Below are 21,558 nucleotides of genomic sequence, written 5' to 3' on the forward strand. Positions count from 1 at the left end.
TCCATGCAAAATACCACACAAACTACTACAATGATCAGTCAATGAGTACTAGAACTAAATTGAACAAACAATAATTACATTAAAAATCTTTTGATTTTAAGCACTGATAAAATATATTATGATAGCATATGTTAAAAATGCTTAACTTTTAGTATACCAAGGTATCCACTTCAGGGACTCTACCAAAACGATGTCACAGGCGTTGGTTCACCTCGCGGAATTTAATTTTAGTATAACTGATTCAACACAAACTTATAAGCGTAGTATGTTTGATGAAATATTTTGATCTCAATTATCTTTTGTTATCTTGATTGTAAAAAAGCAGAACACTAAATCTTAAAGTAAATAAATATATAACTTTAAGACGGGAATGCAATTCAAATATAATCTATAATTCATCATTTATCAGATGACTATGATTAATTCTTCAAAATTATTTTTAAACAGGATAGCAACTCCTCTTAAAAAACAAATTTTTAAAGCTCATGAATCCCATTTGAGAAAACGGACGGACGGACGGATGGACGGATAAATGGACGCACAGACCAGAAAAAATCATCTCCCTCTCCTATAGTAGGTGGGGCATAAAAATAGCAGGGAAATTTGATATGCGCTTTTATATAACTATCAGTATCTGAAAAAACCATAAATTTGATTGCATGTTTGGTCTCATCAGTCAGGGAATGCATCAAATTTACAATTTGTGAGGAACATAACATAGTAATCCGACTTTTCCCTGAGACCTTCCTGGTTCTATATGCTTGTAAATGTTTTTATATACAGCACTTCTGAAAAATCATCATAGATTTTTTTTAAAAGAAAATAACAAGCCAAATATAGTGTTTTAATCTAAACAGCATATTCAAAATTTATAGTGATATTACATTGTAGAAAATAATCCACAACATTATTACATGTTTTATCTTTCGTAATCAGGGTCCAAAAACGTAATTTTGAACTGAACCAGGAAAGTTTCGACCTGCCAGATAGTTTTAATTGCATGCCATGCAAAATACCACACAAACTACTATAATGATCAGTCAATGAGTACTAGAACTAAATTGTACAAACAATAATTACATTAAAAAACTTGATTTTAAGCACTAATGAAATATATTATGATAGTATTTGTTAAAAATGCTTAACTTTCAGTATAACTGATTCAACACAAACTTATAAGTCTAGTATGTTTGATGAATTATTTTGATCTCAACGCTTTCTAAATCTTTTAGTAAATAAATATGCAAACTTTAAGACTGGAATGCAATTCAAATATAATCTATAATTCATCATTTATCAGCTTTCTATGACTTATTCTATTAATAGTAAAAACTTAATTTAGATGATTTACATTGTTGGATTGAATTTAATAACTCTAAGTTTCAAAAGTGGTGTAGTACTCTTTGAAAACAGAGACAGACATTCGCCTCTGATGCAAGCCTTCAGTGATTAATATAAGATTTAAGACAACTATGAAAAAAAACAGAAAAACAGACTTTAAATTCATGCTACAGAAAGGAGGAACTCATGCCTTGGCAAAAGAGAAGCATAGATGCCAACCCCTTTTGAGACAATCAGTAACAAACTATCAAATGTTCCGTATTTTTGAAAAGTTTTCAGTAATCATTCAAAAACTTGCATTTACCAATAAAAATTACTGACGAGTGGTTGCAAAATGATGTGCACTAAAATTTGTCGTTCAACATGTTGTCTGTAGTATGAATTCCATTCATTAATTGTTTAGATGTTCTCGACTCGTACATTTTTGTCAAGGAGAAGTAGAGAAAGGGGGAAAGCTACTTCATAAAATGCAAGTTTTCCTCTTCGGAAGTCAGTTAGTTCCCATCAATAGGTTTATAACTCCCAAGAAACCGGAAACATTACATTGTCGTTTTCTAAATACCGGACTAGGACGGAAAAGTAATGATAAAAATCCGCGATTTACAAAATTGAACGGCGATGATTGGGAATCCGTAACTATTCGACTTTGACCGTAATAGCGTAGTTTGTATCGCAAAATCGGAAAAACTACGGAAAAATCGTAATGGTTGGCATCTATGGAGAAGTGAATTTTGCAAAATAATCTGAAATCCAATCATCAATACACAGAGCAAATGCAGAGAAAGAAAAACATGTACAGTATATTATTTTTTTGCTTTTTTGTTTGCTGCATTGTGGATTGTACCACAGGATTGTGTACGATCTTGCATCCTAGGCATTATAATAGAGGATCGCAGAGCAACTATGACCCTAGGAATGCAGTCTGTAGTGCCATCGTCGCATGGACATCTCTTTGCATTCATCAACCTTGTCCCTGCTTTAATAAATAGTACCACTGCCTTGATGTAAGATCTTGGAATATCTAAGGCTATGGAAGCAGACCCAAAAAGAAAAGACAGTAAGACAGAGATTGTCAGCCATCGTAGGAATAGTTTATGGGAAGTAAAACAGAGACAGTAAAATCTAATTTAACAGATAGGTTTCATGCATGGCTTATTGGCAGGCAAATCTAACAGAAGCTGAATATGGACACAACACAAAATACAACACTAAATTGTGTGAATGAGGACATACTTAGTACGTCATACAGATGACCTTTCTTTTTGTTTTTGCTTAAAAAGGTACTGAATTTGAAAGAGCTTTTCAAGGCAAAACCCTCAGTTCAAGGGAAGGATCATGTAATGCGAATGTTGAAATCATCTCCAAATCATGGCAATTTGTAAGCAGCTTTTCTTTGCCATCAGTGTAGAAAAGATATACATAAACTGCGAATTGACAAGCTTAGGATCTAGTGTTACAATAGACACTATGCTAACTGATGAATACTAGAATGAAGAAGAAAGCTTAAATTGTAAGATGTAGTTTGCTTTGTAGGTGAACAAGAAGACGAGCGTGTAAGTCTTTCTGCCAGTACATAGCCTCTTACACTATTCAAGACCTCTATAATGCTCCCTGCAACAGCATATTGTAACTACACTCTTGCATCCCAGGCATTATTGTAGAGGACCAGAGAGAAACTAGGACCATAGAGAGGCAGTGTGTAGGGCCATCGTCGCATGGACACCTCATACAGATGACCTTTCTTTTTGTTTTTGATTGAAAAGGTACTGAATTTAAAAGAGTTTTTCAAGGTAAAACCCTGAGTTCAATGTAAGAATCAGCAACACGAATGTTTGAATCATCTCCTCCAAATCATGGGAATGATTTGTGCTTAATTTATAAGCAGCTTTTCTTTGCCAACAGTGTAGAAAAGATATACATAAACTGCGAATTGACAAGCTTAAGATCTAGTGTTACAATAGACACTATGCAAAGGATGAATACTAGAATGAAGAAGAAAGCTTCAATTGTAAGATGAAGAAACATCATAAGTAATTTGTGTGGAAATATGTTTTAAACGACTTCATTCCTGAAAAGCCACTAGAGGACACACACTGAAGAAAACCTATATAATCGTGATATTTGTAACACAGCTTTCTCACAGTCACTATTTCTGAACACCCACAAGCAAATAAAGCAATCCAACCAAAAGCAATATGATTGTAACATATGTGGGAAAAGATTTGCAATAAATATATATGTTAGTGACAATAAGTGAAATTAGCCATTTAAAGCTTGAATCCTAGAGAATAAGCTAACGCCTAGGCATTAAGTTATTGCCTGAATTTTTAGTCATTGAGCTTATTTCCTGAGATCTGATGATGATTATTCATCGTGTTGCTAAACATAGTTTTATAAACTACAAACAATATTATTTCACAGATATCAGAAAGTCACAAATTGATAGGAATAAAATCACAAATAATAAGTTTACAATTGTTAGAAGATGTAACTTTGAATAGAAATTTCGAAGATCCCAAAAAGTCCCAGATCTGTCAGATAAAAGTATCAGTATCAGATTTGTAAAAATCAATAGAAGGCATGTGCAACAATCTGACAAAGGCTTGAATTTGTATTGCTCAACTTAATTTTAGTGATCTGTGTAGAATGCAATTAAATGGTACGAAAAGACTAGATACAAGACTGATAAAACCTGAAGTTATAAGAATATCTCTTGAGATTATAGCACAAAGACTTCAATATCTTGCCAAAGCAAAATATATCAATACAGAAAATAACCTTTTTCAAATATATTTTAATACCACAATTCATTAACCATATGTTAATAGTTACAACACAAATTTATAAGACTTAATTCATTAAACCTAAATGTTAAAAAAAATATATAAGACAGTCATTGTAGTTATTGGACTTAGAATTGTTAATATTTTGTACCTTCATTTTGATATATATTATAAACTTATACATAGCATCTGGTAGGTTGATATTACCAACAATTTCATCTAAAGAAATTTCAAACTATTTTTAAGACTATATAAAAAATTAGTCATGCATGCCTCCTGGAAATATATTGTTATCAAAAGCATGGTATTTTTGTTTATTTTTTCTTAGCATGCAACAATACATAATTTGTCAATATTTTTTTGTTAATCAAGGCAGATCAAAATAATTAAGAGGCACAAGAAACCAAATGAAAATTCAATCCATCTGACTGCTTAGAAGGAGTTGTGCTTACAAGAAAATGGACAAACAGACAGATGGACAGGGTGATTCCTATATTCCCCTCTAATACTTTGTTTGTGATGGGTATACTAAGATTAATGTTAAAGTCATATCAAATATATATATAGCAGATATTTCATTAAAACCTTGAGTCATTTTGAAAGCCAAAGGATCCAAAATTAAACTTTTATATGATTTCAACAACATCTGAATTATCAGGGCATTTTGTGTGAAACTTAAAGACTTACAACATAAATTCAATGATTAGTTTACCTACTTACAAAATTTTGATATTTTAAATAAGATGAAAAATGTCATTGACAGTAAAATCTGATCTGACTTATTTAACAATCTGTATTAATACATTGAGTTTTGATTTATACATTAACCATTATTTTTCTACAATTCATAAAAAAGTTGGATATTAGGATTGACTACTAGTAAATCAGAGGCGTCCTTCATACCTACTTACAAAATTTTGATATTTAAATAAGATGGCAATCGCCATTGACTTTAAAATATAATATGACCCATTTACCATTTTACAATTAATATTGAAACATTGAGTTTTGATTTTATACATTTACAATTATTTTTTTTTACAATCCATAAGAAAGATAGATATAAGGATTAACTAAATTTTTTTACATTATTTGTTCATTAAGATGTTGAGGAACCAAAGTCCAAGAAAAGGAGGAGAGCACCAGATAACAGCTGTAATAGAAAAGCTGATTAAATAGAACTGAAGATGACGAAGGAGAACTTACTAAGGTAATAAAATTAAAACAATGATCACAAAAAAATGTCTACTTTAAAAAATTGACCAAACACCATGTACATAAAATTACTGTATATGTTATAACATAAATTTGTCATTTGTTTGTTTATTTTGATCAACTGTACTGTACTTGTTCTATGAATGAATAAGCAAAACAATTAGTCAATTAATCTATCCAATAACAAAAGCTTCAAAAGAGAGCAACATTGCGTGGACTTAATATACCTTTCATAAAAAGGGAGATAAGCAATGAAAGTTAAAATGCCAAAAAGACCATTAACAAAGCTCAATTATTAAAGAAAATATCATTTATATTGCTAAAAGAACATATATGCTTATATATCTTCCTAAAGGCCAATTGGTGAATGGTAGTTTTCTGACAAGAGCTATGTTTAAACAATATTCTAATTTCTGCATTGTAGGGGGGGGGGGGGGGGGGAAGCCTAGATCATCTTGAGATAATAAAACCAAAATCAAACAGAAATATATTTTACATTCCGTGATTAATTCAGTTTCATTGATATAGAATCTATATTTTTATTTAACATATGTTTGTAACTTCCCTTGTAAATACAAGTTATTGAAGTCACAAAATATAAGTTTAACAAGGTTAATTTTTTAGTCATTAGCATATAGCACTTAGCTATTATCCAGTGTTGTCAGTGAGAGAAACTCACGATACACACATTCATTTACGTTAAGTTAAAATTATTAACAATTGAGCAAATACTTCAGTTTTAGTCAGGAAACTATATTTGTGGCCGATAATGTTGAACAGCAGCAAGACCGCCAAAATTTATGGTCATATAAAAATAGGGTTTCAAATTTTTTGTATGTACTATTTTAACAATAATCCTTAAAGCTAATTAAAACAAAACTTGCATTTTACGCCAACATTTAAGCGTCAATTATAGTACCTTTAAACAAAATTTTATATAAGCTGTGGTAAACCTTTAATCATATATATTATAAGCTATGGTAAAGCAGTAAAATACTTAGCATTTTCTGAGACTCTTCAGCTGCAGGGCTTTACAATGGTGAAATATTGACTAAAATATCTGCTGCAGGTCACAACTAAAAGTGTAGGAAAAATAAACTGCAATGAAAAAAAGTTGAATTATGAATCATTAAAAATATGATTTTGACTTAAACAAAATTATTACTCTAGTACAGGAGCCTGTAATTCAGTGGCTGTCTTTTGTTTATGTATTACATATTTGTTTTCTTGTCACTTTCTGTACATTAATTAAGCAGTTAGTTTTATTGTTTGAATTGTTTTACATTGTCATGTCTTGGCCTTTTATAGCTGGCTAGGCAGTGTGGGATTTGCTCATTGGTAAAGGCTGTACAGTGTTAATTTATGTGCCAATTGGTCTGCTGTGGAGCCTTGTCTAAATTGGCAATCATACCACATCTTTGGTGTATAAGATCTTCAGAAAAAATGAAACATTTATTTTTCATTACAAGTTTTATTTATTACCTTAAGTAGTTGTTACTTATCATATGGCACAAACATCATTCCTAAAAGTCAATTCTTGTTGGCTTCAGCTGAAATTTAAAATGTAGATATCATTAAAAAAGCTCCAAATTATCTCCCTTTGGTGCAAAAATGCCAAAATTGAATTATCTTTTTTAACTCATCGCTGACCTTTATTTTTTATTGTTTGTTTTCGAATATGCTGTACATAAACTTAATAATTGTAAAATTTAAGAGATTTCTGTAATTTACTTCTTTTTTTTATTTCAATATTACCACTATTTCTCCTATTAGTTCAACAGAAAAAAAGGACATTTACAAAAATGTATGCTTCTTTCGAAGGGAGATTGTGAGTGTAAATGAATGGTGACCCCATTTTTTTTATTTCATTTGTCTATTAAGTATAAGACAAAGTAAATTTTAAAGAAAAATATATCCAAATCCTATATTAGATAAACAAAAATAGATTTAGACCCATGAGCCCCCTTAATAGCTCAGAAACCACAAAACCTAGGAAAAAATCTGATTAATTAAGAACGTTAAATAAACAGCTGCCCCGTAAGCATATGATACATCTGTCTCATTTTCAAAGAATAACGTTTGATTACTTCTCAATGTCAATTGGTGAAAATCAAAAAGGAGCGTTAATCAATAGAATAATCAATTCAACCAAGTTTAATGAGAACTGCTTAAGGCATTTTTGAGAAATTGTTCCTAAACTGGAAAATAACCCTTTTTTAATTGAATAAAACCCAACAACTCGGATACTTTAAATTAAAACTGTCTGTTGGTTGAGAAATCAGTAGTCTGATTAAATACACACCTGTTTTTTCTGTTGGTGGAGGGATGATGATGCTGATTAATAACACACCAGGTTGTTTGTTGGTTGATAGATGAAAAGCTGTTTCAGTACAAACCATGATATCTGTTGATCACGAGATATGGAGGTCTGTATCAGTACACACCAGGCTATCTGTAAATGGAGCGATGAGGATGCTGATTCCGTACAGACCAGGCTGGCTGTTAGTTTTTAGATTAAAAGGCTGTTCCAGTTTAGACCAGGCTGTCTGTTGGTGGAGAGATGTGTAGGCTTATTAAGTCGATACTAGATTGTCTGTTGGCTGAGAGATGATGATGCTGATGAAATTTAAACATGGTTATCTGTCATGGAGAGATGAGAAGGCTGATTCAGTTCACACAAGTATGTCTAATAATGAGATGTGCTAATGTTGATTCAGATCACACCATGCTGTCAGTAGTTGGAGATATGATGATGCTAGTTCAGTACACATTAGGCTGTTTTTAGCTTAAGAGATCATGATGTTGATTCAGTACCCACCAGGCTGGTAATTCGGTATATGCCAGACTGTTTGTTCGTAAAGAGATGATGATGTTAATTCAGTACGTACCAGATTGTTTGTTGGTTGAGAGATGAAGATGCTGAATTTATATATACCAGACTGTTTGTTGGTTGAGACATGAGGATAGTCATTTAGTACATCCCAGACTGTTTGTTGGTATAGAAGATAATGCTAATGGAATATATGCCAGACTGTTACTTGGTTAAGAGATAATGTTCCTTGTTTAGTTTATGCCAGACTGTTTGTTGGTTGAAAGATGATGATGCTAATTAGGTATATGCCAGACTGTTTGTTGGTTGAAAGATGATGATGCTAATTAGGTATATGCCTGACTGTTTGCTGGTTGAAAGATGATGATGCTTATTCAGTATATGTCAGACTGTTTGTTGGTTGAAAGATGATACTAATTCAGTATATGCCAGACTGTTTGTTGGTTGAGAGATGATTTTGCTATTTCAGTATATGCCAGACTGTTTGTTGGTAGAGAGATGATGAGGCTTGTTCAATATATGCCAGACTGCTAGTTGGTTTAGAGATGAAGATGCTAATTCAGTACACACTATGCTGTTTGTTAGTTGAGAGATGATGATGCTAATTCAGTATATGCCAGACTATTGTATGTTAAGAGAAATGGTGCTTATTCAGTATAAGCCAGGCTGTTTGTTGGTAGAGAGATGATTATGCTAATTCAGTATATGCCAGAGTGTTTGTTGGTTGACAGATGATGATGCTAAATTCGGTATAAGCCAGACTTCTCGTTGGTTGAAAGAGTATGATGCTTATTCAGTATATATGCAAGACTGTTGTTGGTTGAAAGATGATGATGCTTATTAGGTTTATGCCAGACTGTTTGTTGGTTTAAAGATGATGATGCTTATTCAATATATGCCAGACGGTCTGTTGGTTGAGAGATGATGATGCTTATTCAGTTTATACCAGACTGTTTGTTGGTTGAAAGATGATGCTGTTTCTTCAGTTTATGCCAGACTGTTAGTTGAAGGATGATGATGCTTATTCAATATATGCCAAACGTTTTATTTGTTGAAACATGATGATGGTTATTCAGTATATGACTGACTGTTGGTGGAGAGATGATGATGCTTATTCAGTATATGCTAGACTGGTGACTTGTTGAGACATCAGGATGGTAATTCGGTATATGCCAGACTGTTTGTTGGTAAAGAGATGATGATACTAATTCAGTAAGTTCCAGAATGTTTGTTGGTTGAGAGATGAAGATGCTGAATTTATATATACCTGACTGTTTGTTGGTTGAGACATGAGGATTGTCATTTAGTACATCCCAGACTGTTTGTTGGTATAGAAGATAATGCTAATGGAATATATGCCAGACTGTTTGTTGGTTAAGAGATAATGTTCCTTGTTTAGTTTATGCCAAACTGTTTGTTGGTTGAAAGATGATGATGCTTATTAGGTATATGCCAGACTGTTTGTTGGTTGAAAGATGATGATGCTTATTCAGTATATGCCAGAGTGTTTGTTGGTTGAAAGATGATACTAATTCAGTATATGCCATACTGTTTGTTGGTTGAGAGATGATTTAACTATTTCAGTATATGCCATACTGTTTGTTGGTTGAGAGATGATTTTGCTTATTCAGTATATGCCAGACTGTTTGTTGGTAGAGAGATGATGAGGCTTGTTCAATATATGCCAGACTGCTAGTTGGTTTAGAGTCGAAGATGCTAATTCTGTACACACTATGCTGTTTGTTAGTTGAGAGATGATGATGCTAATTCAGTATATGCCAGACTATTGTATGTTGAGAGAAAATGATGCTAATTCAGTATAAGCCAGGCTGTTTGTTGGTAGAGAGATGATTATGCTAATTCAGTATATGCCAGAGTGTTTGTTGGTTGACAGATGATAATGCTAATTCGGTATAAGCCAGACTTCTAGTTGGTTGAAAGAGTATGATGCTTATTCAGTATATATGGAAGACTGTCTGTTGGTTGAGAGATGAAATTGTAATTCAGTATAAGCCAGACTGTTTGTTGGTAGAAAGATGATGATGCTGAATAAAAATATGCCAGACGGTCTGTTGGTTGAGAGATGATGATGCTTATTCAGTATATACCAGACTGTTTGTTGGTTGAAAGATGATGCTGTTTCTTCAGTTTATGCCAGACTGTTGGTTGAAGGATGATGATGCTAATTCAGTATATGCCAAATGTTTTATTTGTTGAAACATGTTGATGGTTATTCAGTATATGACTGTTTGTTGGTTGAGACATGAGGATTGTCATTTAGTACATCTCAGACTGTTTGTTGGTATAGAAGATAATGCTAATGGAATATATGCCAGACTGTTACTTGGTTAAGAGATAATGTTCCTTATTCAATTTATGCCAGACTGTTTGTTGGTTGAAAGATAATGATGCTTATTCAGTATATGCCATACTGGTTGTTGGTTGAAAGATAATGGTGCTAATTCAGTATATGCTAGACTGTTTGGTGCATGAGAGTTGAGAATGGTAATTCAGTAGAAGCCAGACTGTCTGTTTGTAGAGAGATGATTATGCTAATTCAGTATATGCCAGACTGTTTGTTTGTAGGATTATGACGATGCTAGTTCAATATATGCCAGACTGCTAGTTGGTTTAAAGATGAGGATGCTAATTCAGTACATACTATGCTGTTTGTTGGTTGAGAGATGATGATGCTAATTCAGTATATGCTAGACTGTTTGGTGCATGAGAGTTGAGAATGGTAATTCAGTAGAAGCCAGACTGTTGTTTGTTGAGAGATGATCATGCTAATTTAGTATATGCCAGACTGTTGTTTGTTGAGAGATGATGATGGTAATTCAGAATATGCCAGAGTTTTTGTTGGTTGGGAGATGCTGATGCTTATTCAGTATATTCCAGACTGTTGTTTGTTGAGAGATAATGATGATAATTCAGTATATGCTAGTCTGTTGGTTGGTAGAGAGATGATGATTATAATTCAGGATATGCCATACTGTTTGTTCCTTGATATATGATGATGCTTATTCAGGATATGCTAGACTGTTGGTTGGTTGAGAGATGATGATGGTAATTCAGGATATGCCATACTGTTTGTTCCTTAATATATGATGATGCTTATTCAGTATATTCTAAACTGTTTGTTGGTAGAGAGATGGTGATGCTGATTCAGTTAATGCCAGACTGTTGGTTTAGAGATGAGGATTGTAGTGCAGTACAACTAGGATGTTCGTTGGTTGAGAGATGATATTCCTTATTCAGTATATGCCAGACTGTTTGTTGGTAGAGAGATTACGATGCTCATTCAGTATATATGCCAGACTGTTTGCTGGTAGAAAGATGATTATGCTAGTTCAATATATGCCAGACGTTTGTTGGCTGAGATATGATGATGCTTATTCAGAATATGCCAGACAGTTTGTTGGTTGAGAGATGATGATGCTAATTCAATATACGCCAGACTGTTTGTTGGTAGAGAGATGGTTATTCAGTACACACTAGGCTCATGATTGGGTGAAAGAAGATGATGCTTATTCAGTGTATGCCAGACTGTTTGTTGGTAAAGAGGTGATGATGCTTATTTAATATATGCCAGACTGTTTGTTGGTTATGAGATGAGGATAATAATTCAGAATAAGCCAGCAGGTTGGTTGAGAGATGTTGTGGCAATTCAGTTTACAGAAGACTGTCTGTTGAAGGGGATATGATGATGCTGATTCAATTTACATAAGACTGGCTGTTGGTGGAGAGATGATGATGCCGATTCAGTTTACATAAGACTGGCTGTTGGTGGAGAGATGTTGATGCTGATTCAGTTTACATAAGACTGGATGTTAGTAGAAATATGTTGATGCCGATTCAGTTAACATAAGACTGGCTGTTGGTGGATAGATGATGATGCCGATTCAGTTTACATAAGACTGGCTGTTGGTGGATAGATGAGAATGCCGATTCAGTTTACATAAGACTGGCTGTTGGTGGAGAGATGATGATGCCGATTCAGTTTACATAAGACTGGCTGTTGGTGGAAGATGATGATGCTGATTCAGTTTACATAAGACTGGCTGTTGGTGGAGAGATGTTGATGATGATTCAGTTTACATAAGACTGGCTGTTGGTGGATAGATGAGAATGCCGATTCAGTTAACATAAGACTGGCTGTTGGTAGAGAGATGATGATGCTGATTCAGTTTACATATGGCTGGCTGTTGGTGGAGAGATGATGATGCCGATTCAGTTAACATAAGACTTGCTGTTGGTGGAAATATGATGATGCAGATTCAGTTTACATAAGAGTGGCTGTTGGTGAATAGATGAGGATGCCCATTCAGTTTACATAAGACTGGCTGTTGGTGAAAAGATGATGATGCCGATTCAGTTTACATAAGACTGGCTGTTGGTGGATAGATGATGATGCTGATTCAGTTTACATAAGACTGGCTGTTGGTGGAGAGATGTTGATGCTGATTCAGTTAACATAAGACTGACTGTTGGTGGAGAGATGTTGATGCTGATTCAGTTTACATAAGACTGACTGTTGGTGGAGAGATGTTGATGATGATTCAGTTTACATAAGACTGGCTGTTGGTGAGGAGATGAGAAAGCTGATTCAGTTAACATGAGACTGACTGTTGGTGGAGAGATGTTGATGTTGATTCAGTTTACATGAGACTGGCTGTTGGTGGAGAGATGTTGATGTCGATTCAGTTTACATGAGACTGGCTGTTGGTAGAGAGATGATGATGCTGATTCAGTTTACATGAGACTGACTGTTGGTGGAGAGATGATGATGCTGATTCAGTTTACATGAGACTGGCTGTTGGTGGAGAGATGTTGATGCCAATTCAGTTTACATAAGACTGACTGTTGGTAGAGAGATGTTGATGTCGATTCAGTTTACATAAGACTGACTGTTGGTAGAGAGATGATGATGCTGATTCAGTTTACATGAGACTGGCTGTTGGTAGAGAGATGTTGATGGCGATTCAGTTTACATAAGACTGGCTGTTGGTGGAGAGATGTTGATGCCAATTCAGTTTACATAAGACTGACTGTTGGTGGAGAGATGTTGATGTCCATTCAGTTTACATAAGACTGACTGTTGGTAGAGAGATGATGATGCTGATTCAGTTTACATGAGACTGGCTGTTGTTCGAGAGATGTTGATGATGATTCAGTTTACATAAGACTGGCTGTTGGTGGATAGATTTTGATGTCGATTCAGTTTACATGAGACTGACTGTTGGTAGAGAGATGTTGATGCCGATTCAGTTGACATAAGACTGGCTTTTGGTGGATAGATGATGATGTCGATTCAGTTTACATAAGACTGGCTGTTGGTAGAGAGATGTTGATGCCGATTCAGTTGACATAAGACTTGCTTTTGGTGGATAGATGATGATGTCGATTCAGTTTACATAAGACTGGCTGTTGGTGGAGAGATGAGGATGCTGTTTCAGTTTACATAAGACTGGCTGTTGGTGGAGAGATGTTGATGCTGTTTCAGTTAACATAAGACTAGCTGTTGGTGGAGAGATGTTGATGCCGATTCAGTTGACATAAGACTGGCTTTTGGTGGATAGATGATGATGTCGATTCAGTTTACATAAGACTGGCTGTTGGTAGAGAGATGTTGATGCCGATTCAGTTGACATAAGACTTGCTTTTGGTGGATAGATGATGATGTCGATTCAGTTTACATAAGACTGGCTGTTGGTGGAGAGATGAGGATGCTGTTTCAGTTTACATAAGACTGGCTGTTGGTGGAGAGATGTTGATGCTGTTTCAGTTAACATAAGACTAGCTGTTGGTGGAGAGATGTTGATGCCGATTCAGTTAACATAAGACTGGCTGTTGGTGGAGAGATGAGAATGCCGATTCAGTTAACATAAGACTGACTGTTGGTAGATAGATGATGATGCCGATTCAGTTTACATAAGACTAGCTGTTGGTGGAGAGATGTTGATGCCGATTCAGTTTACATAAGACTGGCTGTTGGTGGAGAGATGATGATGCAGATTAAGTTTACATGATACTGGCTGTTGGTGGAGAGATGAGGATGATTACAGATTAAGAGGCCTATTACAAGTCAATCTATTATATGGAATGCATGATATTCAGAATGCTCACATACTTTGGAGGGTTTTCTTAAGTTTCTTTGAAATTTTTTCTCTGTATACTTTTCTATCATTGAAGATTTTTGTCTTGATGGCTGTTATCCTTTTTTTAATTTCAATATCTTGAAGGATTGGATGCTTCTGAAGAAACTCTCTTACATCTTTTGATCCTGAAAAAAACAACAATCTTTGTTCATTGGCATAGTTATTCATTAAGCATACAGAAAAAAAAATTGTTGGAATTTATTTTACAGTTACCCATAATGTGCATTTGATAAGGCAGTGTCTATTGAAATGTGGCTGACTTTTATATTTGATGTTATATTTGTTTACTTTTTTCTCCTTTTTGCTTTATTTTTATTTTTTTATTCTTTGGGCTACTTTTACAATCTCTTAGTGTTGTAATTTAGTTCTAAGGTATCCATGCCTTTCCCCTGTAGAAAAAAAAGTTGAGGGCCAGTTGATGGCCATGTGGTGGACAGTTGAGGGTTAGCTGTTATAGGTTGCATTTCTGTAAATATTGACAATGCAATTTCCCATAGGAACTCCTTTTACGGCTAAAACTGTACTACTTTTACTATGAAGTTTTGTTTATCCTAGAATTGAAAGTTAATATTCACCAAAATTTTTTTCAAAGGTCAAGATATAGAGCTGTGCGGCATATTTTCAACTTTTCTTTGCCCTGAACTTTTCAGAGTTTTAACTAACACTAATTTTCTTAACTACCCCCACCTCAAATGAAAGGTTACAACAGATTTTAATGTAAACAATATGCACAAGTTTATTTACTGCTAACATTCCCAAGTTATGTCTCTGTGAGGTGGATCACAGAGAACACAACTGGGAACCAGTATGTAAGCAAAATTAATTTTCTACAAGTATTCAAGATCTCCCCAAAAGAGGCATGTTTTGAATCCAGGTAGCCCTCAACTGGCCCTCAACTATTTGCTCAACTGATAGCCAGCTAGCCCTCAACTCTTAGTTCAACTGGGGTCAGCAGGCCTCTACGATACCCTTTTTTCAACTTGTCCTACCAAAATTTACTTGTCCCAATGATATTGTTACTTGTCCAAAAAATTTCTATTAAAAAATAACCTTTTTACATTTTTAGTTGATAAAAGGAACAAAACGAATTTAAACAATAGACAGGATTTGATGTATTTCTTTTGATTTGAAATACTTTTCAAAAATACGAGTCAAGTACAACTAAATCTAGTCATGTCACGGGACTAAGGTTCTAGTTTTTCATCAATGTGAGTCTCATCAGACTCTAAACAAGAGGCACCATCTGATAGGCCTGTACACTCATTGGATTTGTATCCTGCTTTTTTTTTAAGTTGAAAAAAGTTTATTGAAATGCAATCAATAAAAAGAAGATAAGGTCTGATTGCCAATGAGACAACTCTCTGCAAGTGACCAAATGACACAGAAAACTATAGGTCACCATATTGTCAGTATTGGTTTTTTTTCTACTTATGATCAAATATGAGTTTGTGAATTTAATGGTAAATTAAAAAAAATATTTTTGTGAAAAAATTACTGGTATGGTATTTCTTATAAGGAACAGAATAATGTAGCAAAATGAGGTACTGATTTGTCTTGATCCCAAAATATCTCCTGCCTTGCCAAACTGTCTATCAATCATGTCTACTAAATATGTTTTCTCAGTGCCAAACTGTCTATTAAAACTTGAGGTGACGAACTGTCCTGTTAAGTTACCTGATCTACAAAACGCATCATTGATTCGGATCAGTAAATACCTTTCACCTGTTAAAAAGTATCTGACAAAGAACCAGTTGAAAATAATCAATTGCAAGTAAACATGTTGAAGAAAAAAGTTTTGCATTTAAATAAACAGAATGCAGAAACATGTCAAATTAATATTTGTTTTCGTGTTTTTTGTTTATAATAACTTTGTTCTTCAAAGTTGGATTACATTTATTTTCTGCTGAATAATTGTGCTTGTCCTTCGATACAGCTTTTACTTGTCCGACTTTTTTCACCTCTGGTACCGGGCAATCGGACAAGCGTTATTGTCGAGCCCTGGTCCAGTTGAGCAATGCAGTTGGCTTAGTGATCATTTTTCTGTATAGGTTTTGTATTTGATAATCGATAATGCAAAAGTTTACCTGGCAATGACCCTTTGTTGTCCAAGCTAGATGTATCTGTAATGTATCTCTTAAAATAAACATCCACTACTTTAGTATTCTCTTCAGTCCATAATTTATATTTTCTTTTTGTTCCTATAAAATATTCAATTACAAAGCTACTTGTTTAATAATTGTAATCACTCATAAATCAAGTTACCTAAAATCTCCATAGATTTTGGGTTTGAAATAAATAACAATTTGGACATCAACCTTTTAATTTCCATGAATATAAATTCTGAAAACCTGCAAAATATTTATTCTAATTTATAATTAAATGTTGATGTTCAAATTCTAATGTATATCCATATCGTTCATCAGTTGCATAGACAAATTCCAATACAATATTAATTATCACTACAGTAGTCCCTCTATGAAACAGCCCCACCCTAGAACGGCCACCTCCCTTATTGGTCCACGTTAGGCTTATAATTCTGCAATTATATGCAGAAGTACCTCCCATGTATAGCCAATTCCTTTATCTGGCCAGTGGCTAGGTGTTTTCATGCTAGATTTGAAAAAATTAGGCCAGCTAATGTTCTCATGTAAAACAGGCTTTGGTATTTTGTACAGGCACATAACATTGACAAGAAAGATACTTCCTATAGTTTGATAAAAAATTTGTGTATGATTGTAAATTCAACAGTTCAGGGAAACTTGCAACATCATTTGGTGTGGGGGAAACATAGATCAATGATATTGTAATATATAGAAAATCAGATGGGTCAGCTATTCAAAAATTGCATCAACAGAAAAATTGTAAAATTGCTATGAATAATGATGAAACCAATAGGAAAACTAACATGTTCATGGATATTTAATTTCATGGTTTTGCCAAAGTCTGCATTCACACTTATGGATTTTTTTTTTATTTGTTGAACATTTGATTTTCTGGATTACCTGTACCCACCAAATTCACAATGATTTGTATCCAACAAATAATAATGCATCCACAGAAGTTCTAATTGAATAAATTTGACAGGAAAAATTTAAAAGTTTAAAACAGAGGGAAACTTGTCAAATTGTTAACATAATACTGTGGATTCATTATTATTCGTTAGATACCAATTTTCGTGGGTTTTGTGGGTACAGGTGAACCACAAATTTCAATGTTCATATTATCATTAGGCTCTGTATACAGAGATTGGCAAAACCAAGAAATTAAATATCCACGAAATTGCAAGTTTTCAGCAATCCACAAAAATTGATACCAACGAAAATAAATGAATCCACAGTACGCGTTTTTGCCACAAAACAAATGTCAAGAACTTGCAAATCTACTGCACAATATTGTGCAATGGAAGATTTCTTCTTCTGAATCATTTGACAGGAATTTGGAATACACAGGGTCCATTTTACAAAGGGTATTTTAAGAAAGACTTTGAAGTGAAAAAAATAGGACTTTAGTTTTAGCTGAATGAAGAGGAAACCAGTTTATTCAGTGTCAGTTTACTAAGGTTTGACTGTTTGAGATAAAATTATTATTGCAGCTTTAGTGTCAATGTTATAGAAAGTTACCTTTTTCTGCCTCAGGTTTAGTTGGAACTTTCTGAAGTTTTGCAGCCTTGTTATCATCATATGTTGAACTTTTCCCTAAAAATAACAATAACTCAACTATATAGTATGATGCAATCTATAATACTCTTTCTCAGTCATAAGAACTTTCCATCATTACTGAACTGAACAAAGAAATAACATGATGGGTGTCGTATACGGTGCAGGAAATGCTTACCCTTCTAGAGCACCTGATTTCACTCCCGGTTTATAGTGGAGTTCATGTTGTTTCTTAATTATTATTTATAACTGTTGATGTAAATGTCCTTTGGTTTTGTGAGTCTTTGTTTACTCCTTGGTTTTGATTGTTATTGTCTTCCTTTCTTATCTATGTTTAAGAAATAAGCTCCGTCTTGAGGTTTTTTATATTACTGCTGAGGTCAAACTCTAAACAGTTGGAGCAAGATTGGACAAAATTTTCAAGCTTGAAATGGTGTGAATTTGGAATGTGATCAATTTGTCAAATAGACCTCTGTAACATCAGTCTCTGATTTGACACTTTCCCTTTGTGTTCATTGTTTCTTTTTGCATTAGAATCCTTGTGTTATCTGAGTTGTGACACAAGAGATTAGTTTTGACAAGTAATAATTGATGTAAATAAGAGTATTGAGACTAAATCATTAGACAGGAATTTGGAATACACAGGGTCCATTTTACAAAGGGTATTTTAAGAAAGACTTTGAAGTAAAAAAAATAGGACTTTAGTTTTAGCTGAATGAACAGGAAACCAGTTTATTCATGGTCAGTTTACTAAGGTTTGACTGTATGAGATAAAATTATTATTGCAGCTTTAGTGTCAAAGTTATAGAAAGTTACCTTTTTCTGCCTCAGGTTCAGTTGCAACTTTCTGAAGTTTTGTAGCCTTGTTATCATCATATGTTGAACTTTTCCCTAAAAATAACAATAACTCAACTATATAGTATGATGCAATCTATAATACTCTTTCTCAGTCATAAGAACTTTCCATTATTACCGAACTGAACAAAGAAATAACACGATGGGTGTCGTATACGGTGCAGGAAATGCTTACCCTTCTAGAGCACCTGATTTCACTCCCGGTTTATAGTGGAGTTCATGTTGTTTCTTAATTATTATTTATAACTGTTGATGTAAATGTCCTTTGGTTTTGTGAGTCTTTGTTTACTCCTTGGTTTTGATTGTTATTGTCTTCCTTTCTTATCTATGTTTAAGAAATAAGCTCCGTCTTGAGGTTTTTCATATTACTGCTGAGGTCAAACCCTAAACAATTGGACCAAGATTGGACAAAATTTTCAAGCTTGAAATGGTGTGAATTTGGAATGTGATCAATTTGTCAAATAGACCTCTGTAACATCAGTCTCTGATTTGACACTTTCCCTTTGTGTTCATTGTTTCTTTTTGCATTAGAATCCTTGTGTTATCTGAGTTGTGACACAAGAGATTAGTTTTGACAAGTAATAATTGATGTAAATAACAATATTGGGACTAAATCATTAGACAGGAATTTGGAATACACAGGGTCCATTTTACAAAGGGTATTTTAAGAAAGACTTTGAAGTAAAAAAAATAGGACTTTAGTTTTAGCTGAATGAACAGGAAACCAGTTTATTCATGGTCAGTTTACTAAGGTTTGACTGTATGAGATAAAATTATTATTGCAGCTTTAGTGTCAAAGTTATAGAAAGTTACCTTTTTCTGCCTCAGGTTCAGTTGCAACTTTCTGAAGTTTTGTAGCCTTGTTATCATCATATGTTGAACTTTTCCCTAAAAATAACAATAACTCAACTATATAGTATGATGCAATCTATAATACTCTTTCTCAGTCATAAGAACTTTCCATTATTACCGAACTGAACAAAGAAATAACACGATGGGTGTCGTATACGGTGCAGGAAATGCTTACCCTTCCAGAGCACCTGATTTCACTCCCGGTTTATAGTGGAGTTCATGTTGTTTCTTAATTATTATTTATAACTGTTGATGTAAATGTCCTTTGGTTTTGTGAGTCTTTGTTTACTCCTTGGTTTTGATTGTTATTGTCTTCCTTTCTTATCTATGTTTAAGAAATAAGCTCCGTCTTGAGGTTTTTCATATTACTGCTGAGGTCAAACCCTAAACAATTGGACCAAGATTGGACAAAATTTTCAAGCTTGAAATAAAGGTGTGAATTTGGAATGTGATCAATTTGTCAAATAGACCTCTGTAACATCAGTCTCTGATTTGACACTTTCCCTTTGTGTTCATTGTTTCTTTTTGCATTAGAATCCTTGTGTTATCTGAGTTGTGACACAAGAGATTAGTTTTGACAAGTAATAATTGATGTAAATAACAATATTGGGACTAAATCATTAGACAGGAATTTGGAATACACAGGGTCCATTTTACAAAGGGTATTTTAAGAAAGACTTTGAAGTAAAAAAAATAGGACTTTAGTTTTAGCTGAATGAACAGGAAACCAGTTTATTCATGGTCAGTTTACTAAGGTTTGACTGTATGAGATAAAATTATTATTGCAGCTTTAGTGTCAAAGTTATAGAAAGTTACCTTTTTCTGCCTCAGGTTCAGTTGCAACTTTCTGAAGTTTTGTAGCCTTGTTATCATCATATGTTGAACTTTTCCCTAAAAATAACAATAACTCAACTATATAGTATGATGCAATCTATAATACTCTTTCTCAGTCATAAGAACTTTCCATTATTACCGAACTGAACAAAGAAATAACACGATGGGTGTCGTATACGGTGCAGGAAATGCTTACCCTTCTAGAGCACCTGATTTCACTCCCGGTTTATAGTGGAGTTCATGTTGTTTCTTAATTATTATTTATAACTGTTGATGTAAATGTCCTTTGGTTTTGTGAGTCTTTGTTTACTCCTTGGTTTTGATTGTTATTGTCTTCCTTTCTTATCTATGTTTAAGAAATAAGCTCCGTCTTGAGGTTTTTCATATTACTGCTGAGGTCAAACCCTAAACAATTGGACCAAGATTGGACAAAATTTTCAAGCTTGAAATGGTGTGAATTTGGAATGTGATCAATTTGTCAAATAGACCTCTGTAACATCAGTCTCTGATTTGACACTTTCCCTTTGTGTTCATTGTTTCTTTTTGCATTAGAATCCTTGTGTTATCTGAGTTGTGACACAAGAGATTAGTTTTGACAAGTAATAATTGATGTAAATAACAATATTGGGACTAAATCATTAGACAGGAATTTGGAATACACAGGGTCCAATTTACAAAGGGTATTTTAAGAAAGACTTTGAAGTAAAAAAAATAGGACTTTAGTTTTAGCTGAATGAACAGGGAACCAGTTTATTCATGGTCAGTTTACTAAGGTTTGACTGTATGAGATAAAATTATTATTGCAGCTTTAGTGTCAATGTTATAGAAAGTTACCTTTTTCTGCCTCAGGTTCAGTTGGAACTTTCTGAAGTTTTGCATCATATATTGAACTTTTCCCGAACAATAACAATAACTCAACTATATAGTATGATGCAATCTATAATACTCTTTCTCAGTCATAAGAACTTTCCATCATTACCGAACTGAACAAAGAAATAACACGATGGGTGTTGTATATGGTGCAGGAAATGCAT

General features: G+C 33.8%; 1 protein-coding gene and 1 long non-coding RNA gene across 7 annotated transcripts in view; both read right to left on the bottom strand.

Annotated features, from left to right (window-relative positions):
* Window positions 1-5,032: 5,032 nt before the first annotated feature.
* On the bottom strand, window positions 5,033-8,214 carry LOC134681394 (uncharacterized). Its single transcript, XR_010100623.1, has 3 exons — window positions 7,642-8,214; window positions 6,822-6,889; window positions 5,033-6,437 (listed from the first exon to the last, which is right to left on the bottom strand). It is a non-coding gene; the product is annotated as an uncharacterized LOC134681394 (long non-coding RNA).
* A 5,518-nt stretch (window positions 8,215-13,732) lies between these two features.
* LOC134681395 (uncharacterized) overlaps window positions 13,733-21,558 on the bottom strand; it is a 45,579-nt gene continuing 37,753 nt past the window's right edge. Inside the window, exons 15-17 of one of the 6 annotated variants that reach the window (XM_063541002.1) lie at window positions 17,948-18,022; window positions 16,412-16,525; window positions 13,733-14,452 (exon numbers count right to left, since the gene is read on the bottom strand). In XM_063541002.1, the coding sequence (XP_063397072.1) occupies window positions 14,292-14,452; window positions 16,412-16,525; window positions 17,948-18,022 (350 nt within the window). In that variant the 3' untranslated portion in view covers window positions 13,733-14,291. Of the gene's footprint in view, window positions 14,453-16,411; window positions 16,526-17,947; window positions 18,023-20,131; window positions 20,582-21,558 lie in introns of those variants that run through there. The other 5 variants (XM_063541001.1, XM_063540999.1, XM_063540997.1 and 2 more) reach the window with 5 other exon arrangements.

The sequence above is a fragment of the Mytilus trossulus genome, chromosome 8 (genome assembly GCF_036588685.1).
Source record: "Mytilus trossulus isolate FHL-02 chromosome 8, PNRI_Mtr1.1.1.hap1, whole genome shotgun sequence".
Taxonomy (NCBI): Eukaryota; Metazoa; Mollusca; class Bivalvia; order Mytilida; family Mytilidae; genus Mytilus; species Mytilus trossulus.